Source organism: Lycorma delicatula, chromosome 3 (assembly GCF_047948215.1).
Source record: "Lycorma delicatula isolate Av1 chromosome 3, ASM4794821v1, whole genome shotgun sequence".
Lineage (NCBI taxonomy): Eukaryota > Metazoa > Arthropoda > Insecta > Hemiptera > Fulgoridae > Lycorma > Lycorma delicatula.
The window spans coordinates 190,915,062-190,929,313 of record NC_134457.1 but is presented as its reverse complement, the minus strand read 5'-3'; the positions used below and the strand labels follow the sequence as shown (position 1 = coordinate 190,929,313).

Below are 14,252 nucleotides of genomic sequence, written 5' to 3'. Positions count from 1 at the left end.
TAATTCGAGCGTGAGCATCAATTAATGTATAATTTTTATTTTCAAATCTTGAAGTGCTAAACCCTCAGAGGATGAATATAAATTATTGATGGAGTCTAATATTTTGTTGTTGATTTTAAAGGCTTAAATATGGAGCAATTTTCATAATTTTTTTTACCAGTTTTCATTTGAAAATTTTACAATTTTCTAAGTCTATTGTGTCTATTAATCTTGTCTCTTGAGGGAAGAATTTTGTACGGGGGAGTTTTTTGTGAGTTTTTGAGTATGATTTTTTCTTCTAAACTTTTGATTAGTTAAGTTTTTTGATATTTAACAGGTAGTTAATGTTTAATATTTCAAAGAGATATTGGCTTTTTTGCCTTCCTTCTTTTATTTTGCTTGGAGCAGTCTAGAATCCGATGGTCCAAATGAATCCTCGTTTCCGATTACAACCTTTAGGAATACCTTTTTCCGAAAGTTTCTATCATTCCTTTTTGTTGAATTTTTTTGGAGGAAAAACAAGTTAATGAGTAAAGTAAGGCAAGTAATTTAATGCACGGAATTTACTTTACATTCGTTATCAAAAATCCAATACTACTCCCTTCAAAACGGGAATTGTCCTGAGTGTTTAAAATTCTCAGTCATTAAACAACTTAACAGTAAACAAGATAAAACTGAACCAACGAGTTGCTATCCAGTAATTTAGTAATAGGAAAAAATAGACTTATGAAAAAATATGACCTAAATTAGCTGAAAAGTTTCTTGTAAGTACTATATATTGAAGGAATAGTTTATTTAAACCCAAAATTAATAATTATTTGTAAATTACTATCAATTTATATGATTTAACTATATAAATTCGCGACAATAACCTCTCCGTGAGGTTGTTGTCTTTTTACTTCAACCTCTCCAAAGCTTTTGAGAAAATCGACTGTAACATAAAGTTGACAAAGCAGAAGATTTGTGGTATTTGAAATGTTAATCTAAAAAAAAAAATCATCTCTTATCTGTATTGAAGTAAGTCCTTTGCACGATGTACTTCTCTACTCCACCACATTTCTAGCAAAATAAATTACCTTATAGTATTTATCAGTTGAAATATATTCCGCTATTCTCTACAAAAATATAGTTAGTTATATTTGAGTTAGTTTATTAAATTCACCAAAGAATGCTTTCAAGAGAAAACATGGCTGGCCGCCATGTTCTCATCAAAATTCAATCGCTTACATAACTCCGAGGGATATCTCTGAAGTAAAGACCGTTGCAAAAATTTCTCTCCTTAAGGCTTAAGATTGGCGAACCTATGTCATTCATGGCCACGCCGCATTTACACACTGCATTGTTGTCTGTAACTTGTTGCGTTGTAGTATCTTTGATTATGTGTGAGTTACTACATTATAAAATGAATAGGAAAATCGATGTTGTCGGCGACTGTGAAGTACGTTGAGTCATAGGTTTTTAAACCATCAAAAGGATAACCGACTGAAATTCATAGGCAGTTGATAGCTGTGTACGGTGATAATGTAATGAATAAATGAAACGTCCGAAAATGAGGTAAAAGATTTAGAAATAATAGAATTAATGTGAATGATGGAGAACGTTTGAAGTGGCCCTCGATAATCACCGGGAATTTGTTGAAACGCGTCGATGATGAAATAAGAAAAGATCGTCGCTCAACGATTTCCGATATGATCCTTCTTTTTCCTGATGTTTCAAGAGCTGTTATTGGTTGCATTGTTCATGACCATTTAGATTTCAGAAAGGTTTGTGAACATTGAGTACCACACGTTTTAACGGAACAGCACAAAAAAATCCGAACGGGATCTGCTTTTAAAGTTTTGATGCGCTACACAGAAAAAGGTGATGAGTTCCTTAATTCAATTGTTACCGGCAATGAAACATGGATTTCGTATTACACGCAAGAGAGAAAACGGCAGTCAAGTGAATGGCGTCATCCTTAATCACCAACCAGACCAACAAAGGTCAAGCCACAGCCATTTAGACGCGAACTGATGGCTACAATCTTTTGGGATCGGTTTGGCGGCATACTTCTGATTGATTTCATGTCACGTGAAACGATTATAAATGCAGAAGCCCACTGTGAAACTCTAAGTAAGTTGCGGCGCGCCATTCAAATTCGAAGACGTGAACGGCTAACCGACGGCGTCATACTGCTGCACGATAATGCACGTCCACATGTCGCGGGTCCGACACGTGATTTACCGAGAACATTTGGTTGGGGAATTTACGATCGCTTACCGTATTTTCCGGACTTAGCTCCTTCTGATTGCCATTCGTTTGTGAAATTGAAAGGATTTTTGAGTGGTAAGCGCTTCGCGGGTGACGATGAACTTAGAAATGCTGTTAATCAGTGGCTAAATGGACTGGCGATAGAAGAATACGACGAGGGTATATTGAAACTGGTGTACCGCTACTATATATGCCTTAATTCATGTGACGATTATATAAAGAAGTAGTATAAGATATATAGTTTAAGAGAAATAAAAAATATTTATAAATTTTCAGAATAATTTTTTTACAATGAAACGGTCTTTACTTAAGAGATAACCTCTCGTAATGCAGATGAAGTAAGTTTATTTGGATATTTAATTAAATAAAAAGTCTTAATAGATAATGAAAAATAATTTTGAGGAAACCGCACTTAGAATTCGTACAAAAGTTACACATTTTCTGGTTAGAAAACATATATCTGGCTGTCAGGGATAAAAATGATTTAAATCATAATTAAGTGATGAATAAACAAAATGAAATAAAATGTAATTTAATTAAACACTTCTTTAAATTTAATTATGCTTTAATAGAATTTATCATCAATTTTTATACATTTCCACATTACATTTAATACTCTTCTACAAAAACGTTAAATGAATAGATAGATTTATTTTTGTAATTTTTAAAAATTGTTTAAATTAAACAAATATTACTTTAAATAACAGACTCGTGGAACGTTTGCTTTAATTTTGTTTAAAAAGAATAATTTTACGGACAAAATAGTATGTATTACTGGATTAAAGATTATCACACAAAGCACTTTCGGAATTTTATTTACAGTTACGTTTAGAATTTGTTATTAAAATGAATTAAGTTTTTATATATTTGACCTTTTTAGTGGTTTTATTTAGATTTAAGATAAAAGTAATTATAAAAAAATGAAAAATTCTGTTTATGTAGTTTTTATAGCGTGTTTTCGTTTCCGAAAGCTAAGACTATACATAGAGATTTGCATTAATGACTGGCATCATAAAGAAAATACAATTGGAACGTTATAATAAAAATCTTTTAATTATGCAAACCATTCATTCGAATAAATACTTAAAAATTTATTTATACTCATTAATAAAATATTTAAGAACGATTATATAGTGAATATTTATTTTAGTAATTCTATTTCTAAAGTATCGCTATTGATATTTTTTTATTATCGTACAAATATTATTTACGAAGTTTAGAAACTAATAAAAAAAATAACAATAAAAACCTAGAACATTAAACTTTTTTAATTATAATGTAATTTGAATACACTTATTCATGATATAGAGCAAAGTAAGTTAAACTAAGTTACTTTTCTTTTTGTATAGTATAAAAGATATTAGCAGTATTCCGTCTCAACTTCATCTTTTTTTGGTTCATTTTACATCTTTTTTGGATTTTTAAAATTCATGACTAATGACTTTTAAAACTCCCAGATTGATGTGGAAAATAAAATTCATCGTCCAACTCGTTGCACAGCATTAAGTTTTTCATATATGACTACGACCTGCCTTCTACAATCTTTCTTTTTAGTTATTAAATTTTTATTATTTATTTTATTTTACAAACAATTAGTATTAATAAATGTCATATCTCAATTTTTCTTTTAATAAGCATCAAAATTTCTTCCTTGTAATGTTTACGGTTTTTTCCCCAGAAAACAACCAAAGAGATCCAAATCTTCTATAAATTTATTATAATTATCAAAACCAAACAGTTTTTGAATACGGATCATCTTTCTTTCTTTCTTTCTTTCTTTCTTTCTTTCTTTCTTTCTTTCTTTCTTTCTTTCTTTCTTTCTTTCTTTCTTTCTTTCTTTGTCTTTCAGTATCTTCTCATATTTTCGGGCCTTTCCATTTTATCAAATTTTTCAGTAACAGACCGACACTTCATCTAATTGTTTTTTTATTAGTTTTAAATTCATTCTATAACAAGTTCTTTTTCAGAACATAGTAAAAAGTTCCTCACCTACGTTTTTCAAATGATGCCGTATATATCCCTTTACTACTAGTAGTATTATTTTAGGTAATGATTTTCCAGGTATACCTACTTTTAAACTTTTTTTTAATCTTTAGCAGTGGTTCTGCTGTGGTATTACTTCATTACAAAGAGGTTTAGTACACGATTAGTTTTAATAATTTACTAGTTGAATGTCAACTAATTTAAGAATATAAAGATATTAGATATTTTTCTAAGTTCTTCATCAAATTGCATATCGTCCATTATACCACCGATGAGAGATGGTAATGTAGAGAGCCATCAGTTCTTTCATAAAAATTCATTCTACGTCAAAAGTTTTTAAAAACTATATTTCTGCATTTTTATTTACATATTGTAATCTAAAAGGGAAAAATCATATGTTTTTCTCCATCATGGAAGAAAGTTTGGAAGTAGAGATTCATTTTCCCAGCGTCCTCATTTGAGAACCCAGTTTTTAAAGCAAAGGAAACAAAAATCTAGTGTCTTGAACATTAATATTAATGATTACATCAATTACCAAAAGTGTATTCTTCTTGATACTTAAAGTTTTATCGCTTATGTCGGGTTGTATAATTTTCTTTAAAGAAGTAACTGACTACAGCAGTTTTCACAACCTTCTTTGAGATACGACCACACTTCAGCATGAACAAAATTTATGTTAGTAATAAAATGTGAAGTACAACAGTATATTTACAGCGCTGCAACCCTAACTAAAAAAAAAAAAATATTTATATATACGATAATAAAGCTATTTTTTTTAAAACTATGTTTAAGTGATGACGATGATAATTTTTGTGTTGATAATTTATACGTCACTAAGTTTCATCACCTGTTGACCTCTTCACCTCTTTATGTTAACAGTCAACTAATCAAAGCGTATAATTAAATTTGTATGGTATTGTTCTACGAATTTTCTTCTTGGTTGCCATTTAAATTATAAAGTTTTAAATTAATCACCTAAGTTAATTTTATGACAATTTATTTAAATTGTATAAACCCTTAACATCAATTAAAATATAAAGTCGTCGAAAAGTAATTTAAATTTAACTTTTTAACGTATTCGAACCGCTTTATCAGATTAATACGACAAGAAAATAATACTAATAAATGGTACAGTTTTTTTTTTTTTTTTTTTTTAAATTATTTGAGTAAAATTTATTTTTATAGAGTTTTATATTTTATGATTACTGGGATAATGATATTTTAATTCTAGTATGTTGTACTTAATATCACACTGACCCTTAGGTACATCAAAAGTAAGTTAAGGAAATTATTCTTGATAACTTTTTAAAGTTTTTTTATATAATTTGGTGTAATACTCTTAATTGCTCTTTAATTTTTTTTTTAACGTTGCAGTGCCAAAAATTACTAAAACTTGTAGGACATTCACCTATTAGAAGTTTCTCCTGAGAGTTGAAATTCCTACGTGTACAAAATCCACTAAAGAAATGAGTCTAGGTCAAATTCCATCTAAAATCAATTGTTGAGATAGCGTTCACACGTACAGACAAGGAAGAATTTTGTAATTACGATTAACTAACAAAATAACTGCATGATATTTCTAAACCATAATTAAGTGCAAGTAAAAAGTATTCACATGTCTTATCTTTACACTAAACTGTATTTTTTTAGAATGAACTATCATTTATTTGAAATAATTTTTCTCATATCAGGCTTTGAAAACTAGAAAATGTATGTATGTCTGTTCAAGCCTTTGTTTTCATCAAATTGACCGATTTCGTAGCCCTTATATTATATATGATATTACTGTGGTGGTGCACATAATAATTCTTCCTAAGGAAAGAAATCAATGCATAATCCTGAATTTTAAAAGTAATAACTTCCATACGTGTCTGAAATTTCTTTACGTCTAATGTTTTTCACTTCATTGTACGAAATAAAGGAAGCATTGTGTTCGCGAAAAATTTCGGTTTTCAAATTTCAACGGAAATATCCATTTTGACTAATTTCGGCGTGGCGTCTGAACGTATCTCGCATAACTCGAAAACGATTACCCGTAGAATGTTGAAATTTTGAACTTAGGACTGTTGTAACATCTAGTTGCGCACCTTCCCTTCTGATTGCAATCAACTGGACCAAAAGTATTCGAAAAGCCCAAAATCCCCAAAAAATTGGATTTTGGACTCATTGAGAGCTTTTCAACAATATATCATAAGTGGTACTTATTTTCATTGGTTCCAGAGTTATAGCGAAATAAAATTTTAATTGATGAAATATTTGGATTTTACAAGGGATGGCACATCATTCGAATCAGACTTCCTTTTCTTGTTTTTAAATTCGTTTTCTTTTTTATTTAAATATATTGATTTATTAATAATTGTTAACCCGTGATTGTAAAAAGGTTTTACCATATATAATTATTCAATAATAATAATAAATCTGAAAAAACACTAGAAATTATTAGTGGAATAAAATTTTATGTACTTTTAAAAATGTGTATATGTAATTTAATAAGCATTATATTACCTATGTGTATATGAAATAGATTTGATGAAACGTCTGATTATTTGATATTAATTGAAAATTATAATTTAGAGTTCTGTATTATTTTTTAATTTTCTAGTTTAATTTCTGTTTAATTTTATCTACATTAAAGTTAAATATAGTGCGACTGAAAAATAGATCCTCATAAGAACAACATTTACACTGAGGCATACATGATCGATCTTTGATAAATTACAAAAAATTCTTATCTTTTATTTCATTTCTCCTCTGATATTGTCGCACAATATTCTCCCTGACTCGGAGTTGATCATCATTTCTTTTATTTGTTTTTGGTTGCCAATCATTTAATCGCTCTTTGGCTTGATATAATTCTTCTGATCTTAATTTGTATACACGTTCTCTAATTTTCAAATTTTTTTTCTCTTTATATTCATCATAGTCTCTTAATCTTTTATTCTTTTTTCTTTGCAACGTTATCTTCCTGTTTATTTTTTTTTTTTTTTTTTGGCTTGCAACATTTTCTTCCATTTTTTTTCCATTTTACTTTTTTTTAACTTTTTTTTTAATTTAAATATATTGATTTATTAATAATTATTAACCTCTGATTGTAAAAAAATATTTACAATAAATAATAATTGAATAACAACAATAAAAATAAATAAAATTTAAAAAATCAGAAGTTATTAGTGAAATAAGTTTTTACGTACTTTTAAAAATGTGTATATGTAATTTAATAGGCGTACAAGAAAGTCATGTGATGTCCACATCAGATTTTTTAGTATTGTAAATTTAATAAATATTTTGTTTGGTTTTAATATTTTAATATATTAATTATTGTAATAATTTTCAATCAATAAATTTAATTGAATAAGAATAGTCACTCGATATATACTCATAAAAAACGCAGGTAATCTTGTAGGGCCATTTTGTGTGATAAGAAGGGATAAGCCAAAGCGTCCTTGACAGCTACTTCTACTCAACTTCCTAAGCTCAATCTGAACATTTTTAGCTCAGTTATTTCGGATTTACTTTATTTTTCAAAATTTAAAAAAATACTGTATCTTAATTTAATTAATATGAATTTAACAAGTAGCTATTTATCTGTAACCTTTGTTTTTTAGTGCAATTTATTCAAATTAAATAAAGTAAAACATACAATTAATAACCTAACAAAGTAAAGAAACATTGTGGATCGGTCGGTTACATTTCTGGCTTGCTCGTAGAAAGAATTTCTCTTCTTTATATTCTTTTATTTAAAAAGCAAGAGTTTAAGGATTATCCCGTAAAAAAGTTAATCTATTTTATTTATTTTTTTATTTTTTATTTTTTTTTAACACATTTGAATCAAGAGAATTATTTATTATTAATGGTTGTATACTGAAGGGTATTTATTTACAAAATGTATGTAACATAGCAATTTATTGTAGCTGCCTATTAAAAAGACGTTTTGCTCATATAAAAAAAAAACGACAATGGAATACACTAAATTTAACGGAGAAAACTACAGGAAGGAAAAGAGACAAACAGTCGTATGCAGATTGTAAGGAGATTCAGTTATATTCTCTTACCCTAAGGTCTATTTACTCTTCTTCTGTTTAAAATATTCATCCCCTACATTTTCTACATATTTGACAATATTTATCAAATACATAGACCTTCATCCGAGCAATTGAAGCAGCAAGAAAAATAAAAACGTTTTGAACGGAATCAGAAAAAATGTTTCAAAATTAAATATTCTTTGAAGTTAGTTATGAATTTCACTTCAGGTTGTTAAAATTTTTATTTTTAGATATTCTTCTTTTTCATATTTCTGTTCGTATATATATCTTATACCCATAAATCTAGAAGTAATAAAACTGTTGCAATACTTCCTTTACCTAGATAAAATATAATATTTATTATTTGAGAATTATCGTATTTCTTTTTATATATATTATAACTATATATATAACTTTAGTTATATTATAACTAAATTCTTTTTCGTACGTATATTTGGCTTATATTATTATAATAAATAAATTGAGGTTTTTGTTTTCGCCTTACTTATATAGCTAAACATGCTTCTTTTAATTTAAAATTTTCAATTTTAAGTATCTAATAAATAATTAATTGATTCAGGTGTGATATATATGTGTGTATAGGCATTATGACATATTTTATATATTATTGAGAATAATAGTAAAATAAGTTTAAATATACATAAAATGAATTAGTTTTTAAGCTTAGTGTTAATGAAAGAAAATAATAATGATATTGTTGTCGCTTATGAAGAATTCCTTGCAAAATTTTCCAATGATCCGTTATCGATCATCAACTTTACAGTGAACTCAGCATAAAATTTGAAAATACTGGAAGCGTTGGAAATGTTCCGCTATCAGATGAAACTGAAAGTAGTTACATTTTAGAAAATAAAAACAATTTTTTTACGAAAATATTAATAAAGATTCCTTAAATGTCAACCAGAAAGGCTTCCGATGGTTGAAAATACCAAGAACAGGTTTATGAAAGATTCTAAAAGATTTGAAGTTTGTCTTTTCAGCCAAGATTACTTTACGTATTAAGATGATTTTGACATAAGAGTGGAAATTTGGAAGAAAGTTTTTGTTCGTGGTGAATCTGTCCCTTATCTCTCTGAGTAGAGGCCTGAGATGAGGGAAACGCCAGGCCATAGCCGGGCGTTTCCCTCATCTGGCGGCTAGAGGCGAAGGCACCTCCCGGAACCGTGTTCGTGCTTAATTGGGGTCTGGTTCCGAGAGGCAGGGTTAAAAAATAAAAAAAGCTTTGAATAGAAAACTCGTTGATTTTATAAATGGAGATAATTACCTATTGATAAAATGCATTGGTTAACGGCTGGCAAAATGCATAAGAGCGAATATTTTGGACACTCCCTCTGGTGATGTGTATAAACATACAATAATAAAAAGCTGACAACAATGTTTTAATACTTTTCTGACATTGGTTATTTATTCTTAAATAACGGAAAAATAATAATATGCATGAAAGTAAACAAAAATAGTTTTAAAAAAATCAAAAATTAAAAAATTCAATAATATTGCCCTTAAAGTATTATTTAGGGTCACTTGCAGTACCGTTATGCCTAGAAAGACATTTTTAAAAAAATCAGTTGACATTCAAAAAAAAAAACTTTTTACAATTTTTGGTGAAACGGGAATTTTGGGGTAATTTTTTTTTTCAATGATAAGGTAATCATGGACGTATTTATTGAGCTTAATATAAAGTGGGGTTATGTTTGCAAAATTTTGAGAAGATTGGCCCAAAGATGTACCCCTTCATATGAAAATATTTACCAGAAAGCCTTTCCCACAAGTCGTCCCATGTACATGACTGTATAAAATTTCATCAAAATCGATTTATCCAGTCTAACGTTATTTAGCAAAAAACACGCCAACACACATGTATATATATATATATATATATACGTACGGACATTATTACCCCCCTCCATTTTTTGGGGGGTCCCCGGATCATGAAACGTTGAGAAATGCAAAAAAATCCATACTCCGTGTTTTGATTGATTAGCAAATGAGAAGTCTTTTAGCTTATCCAGATCACATATTTTTACCTATAAAAATTTATTTTTTATGTATAGATCATAAATAACTTTAAATTTTATATGTTTATATTTATTTATAGATCATATTATAAAGTAACTATGATTAAAAAATCCAAAAATTACAGGATCTTATTAATTAATATCATAAAAAGTAGTGTAATTTATGAAACCATGTTACATTCACTGTACACAAAATAAAGGTAAATCATACACTTAAAACCAGATATGAGATAAACCATATATGTGTTATGTATTTGTTTCTACTTATTTTTTTCATACAATTTTTTCTGACTAATTATAGTTTAAATTAGATAATAAAGTGATGAACGTTGTTATTGTTACCGATTAGTGTTATGTTCTTGACCCTTAATAGAAGCAATCAACATCTGTAGGATAAATCCTATGCTCTGAGTTGTCATTCTTTCTGAGATAATGAAAAATGTGTTCAATAGCAAAATTAAAATTATTTCTACCGTAAGATTTTTAAAACTGAGTCACACAACTAAATTCTTCCTAACGGAAGAAAATGCATTCAAGTACATTATTTGCAGGTACAGTATACTGATATCTCCCATCAGTAAAAGATTCCCTATCTATACTCTGGCTAGAAAAATGATTCAAACAAAAAATTCTCAATTTTATCCTTTTTATAATTATTTATAAGTTTATCTTATAAATAGTTGTAGTATCTTAGTCTATAGTTGTAGTATCACTTGATCGATTTTAAACGTCTTATGTGGTATATTTTTTAAACTCTGCTGGAATCGATAGAAAATTTCAAATAATTTAGACAATTGTTATTTGTAATTATATGTTACGATTATAAATATTTAATTATTTTTGACTTTTTAATCATTTTTTTTTCTTTGTTTCAGTTAGCGGAGCCAGTGTATTTATACATCTGCTTGCTACAACAGCGTTTGTTTTTAAATTTCCAAGTTATTGAATATCTAAATTATGAATATTATAGGTGTGTTACTACTTCCCGAATTAAAATTGCTTTTAATTATTATACTTACATTTATATGAACTGCAAACATATTTTATTAACTATAATGTGTTGTTGTACACTAAAAAATTGGTTTTAAAAATGAGAAATTTTAAATATTTTATTGGTTTATGGTCGTGCGTTTACAATGTTAAATATTTTTTTTATAAAACGAACGATACTTTTCTTTTTATGTCTTTATCTATTTTATTGCAAAACTTTTTTTTATGAAAAAATACTATTTAAAATTCCTTCAGTGCTCTGTCAATAACTAAACATATATAGAATTTTTATATAAATATACTTTATGTATTATATGAAATAACTATAACCTGATAAATTGTCTCGATTAAAATATACGCCAAATAAAACAATTGAAAATATTCCTTTTATGTTTATTTTTGTAATGCAACCAACCAAACAATAACTAAATAATACAATACACTACCATGTATAAAATTTTGCTTTTGAATTACAGATCATTTTAAATCCTTTTATTAGACTTAGAAATAAAATTCAAAATACATGGAGGATTTGTGAATATGAATTTAAGACACTTAAATTATTACCAGAATGATAGTGTTTTTTATTATTTAGTAATTGTATGGTGTTTGTCTCACAAAAGAGGATATTGTAATTCTTCCATGTAAACATTATGGAAAAAAAGAGTTTGTAGACGAAATTTTATATTTTTTAAGCTGAATCAGTCTCGTACAAATGGTCCTTCAATCAAAGATTTAGTCTTTTGTATGTATTATTTAAAATGATTACTCTAGTATAAATAAAAGTAAAAGTGATACATACATTTTAATAAAAAAGTTAATTAAAAAGGTGTAATAAACTCCATAAATTTAATTAATATGAAAGTGAAATACATACTATAACGTATTATGGTGTTAAATCTTTGCTTGTATGGAATGCAACTACTTTTTTTTATTTATTTCTGTAGCATGGTACCGCTGATATGTTAAATGAATAAATTAGCAATTAATGTAATCCACCTTACCAGCACGTTGATATGTACTCTAGATCTTTCGCCCTACTCGGAAGCCATCATCAGGAGTTAAAATTAATGTATTTAAAGTCAAAAGTTTAAAAAAAATCATAGTTAAAAATTTTTAAATAGTCATGACTGTCCTGCTAGTATACTGAAGGAATACATATACTCTGGTGGATTAAATTGAAATCAAAGGAACTATTTTATCAGAGATAATTATTAGATTAAATTATTACTTCTTTATACTTTTGTTTAGAATGGTTTTAAATAATATATCGTCTTTAAAAAAATCTTTGTTCATTAATTATGATTATTATAATATATATACATTATATTTTTCCAAATTAGAAGTATTATAATATTTGTAAGAAATATCTATATTTTCATGCTTTTTACCCATGCATACTTTATTTATTTATTCATTTCTACAAGAAAAAAACGTTAATAGTTTCTATTGTTAATATCAATAACGAAGTACTGAAAGAAGAGCGAACAAATAAATAGTAAGGATAAAAAAGGAGTCCTATATTAATATGTATTTCTATATTAATTAGAAATACATCATCAAATACTGAGTTATTATTCCTCACCTCTCGTCTATCATATCGTTCATTTGAACGCTATGGGATTGATGATATTTTTTTAATTTCGGTTGGAATAATCTAATTTTTATTAGTTGAACTGTAAAGAAAATAATTTATTTTTACGTCAAACGTAGTTCATTACTTTGAAATAAATATTCTTCGCTGTAGTATAAGTATATGAAAAAAGAAATTCTTAATTTTTCAAATATATAAAAATTTCTCCCTGATTTTTCCAGGTAGTAAAAATGAGTCTGTATTCTAATTCTCGGAACATAGATTGTGGATAAAAATGAATGATTTCGTATGTTTTTAGACCTAAAAAATCTTTTAAAAAGTATAGATTCTAGAACTGTACCTCTAGTGTTTCCAACACCTTCAAAACTTATTTCAGTTTCTTTTTCGAATTATTTTCTTCACCAATTTTTAATTATTATAAAAATATTTTATTTACTCTGTACGATTCTTTGAAAAGCCCCTTGTAATGGAATAAGATTGTAGATGGTTAAAGAGTCGCGAATATCATTTTTTTTCCTAATCATATTTGTTAACTGCTTGAAGGACCATTTTTGGGGGAATTTCAATTTAATATTTAATTAATCTAATTTCAATTTATTATTTTTGTATGTTACCTTTTTTCTATTTTAGAACTTAATTCTGTTTATTTACTTAAGTAATTTCTCCTATTGTTTGTAATACTATTTTAAATCATTACTTTTATATCTAAACATAAAATAAGTTTATTTTTTAAATTAGAGATAAGTAAATAAATATGTGCCAATTTGAAAAAAAAGAATTTTCACAGTGTTAAATAATATAGTTATCATATATATATAGTTTGTGTGTTTTAAACAATTTAAAGCAGTATTTTTGCAACATATCACTTTTATTTTACTAAAGAAAAGAAATATTAACAATCAATTTCAGAAAGTGAGGGACAGTTTTATAGTTTTCTAGATATTTCTAACTTTTAAAAATGTCACGCAATCTCTTTCGTCTTTTCAGTAAGATTTCTCTAACCGGTAAAACGTATAGTACGACTTAAAAGAAGAAGGAGAGAGTTAGTGACTAGAGCATTCGGAAAGAACTGTAATCTGTTAATAGAAAAGAAATGATACCGTTTTATTCAGTTTATTTCTTCACAAAATGGATCCCAGTATTACTGGAATATTTCCCCAACTTTTTAATCCTTTTTTTTTTGTTTAATTTTCTTGATATAATTTTACCTTATCTTCAATAATAATTTATGCATCTTAGCGGTTAAATGATCTGACAATTTCAAGATTCATTTTTTTTTTCTTGTATGGCTCAACTGACTGAATTCCTAAACATAAAGTTCTATTATTAGACAAAAACATTCCAAATAATCTTTAGGATGTATATGATTGATGTGAAACTATGCAATTGTCTATCTAG

At 27.2% G+C, this 14,252-nt stretch overlaps 1 protein-coding gene across 1 annotated transcript in view; it reads left to right on the top strand.

Annotated features, from left to right (window-relative positions):
• LOC142321058 (lachesin-like) overlaps positions 1 to 11,294 on the top strand; it is a 438,367-nt gene extending 427,073 nt beyond the window's left edge. The window contains exon 8 of the mRNA XM_075359063.1: positions 11,146 to 11,294. Within this exon, the coding sequence (XP_075215178.1) occupies positions 11,146 to 11,216 (71 nt within the window). The 3' untranslated portion in view covers positions 11,217 to 11,294. The remainder of the gene's footprint in view (positions 1 to 11,145) is intronic.
• Positions 11,295 to 14,252: the final 2,958 nt, after the last annotated feature.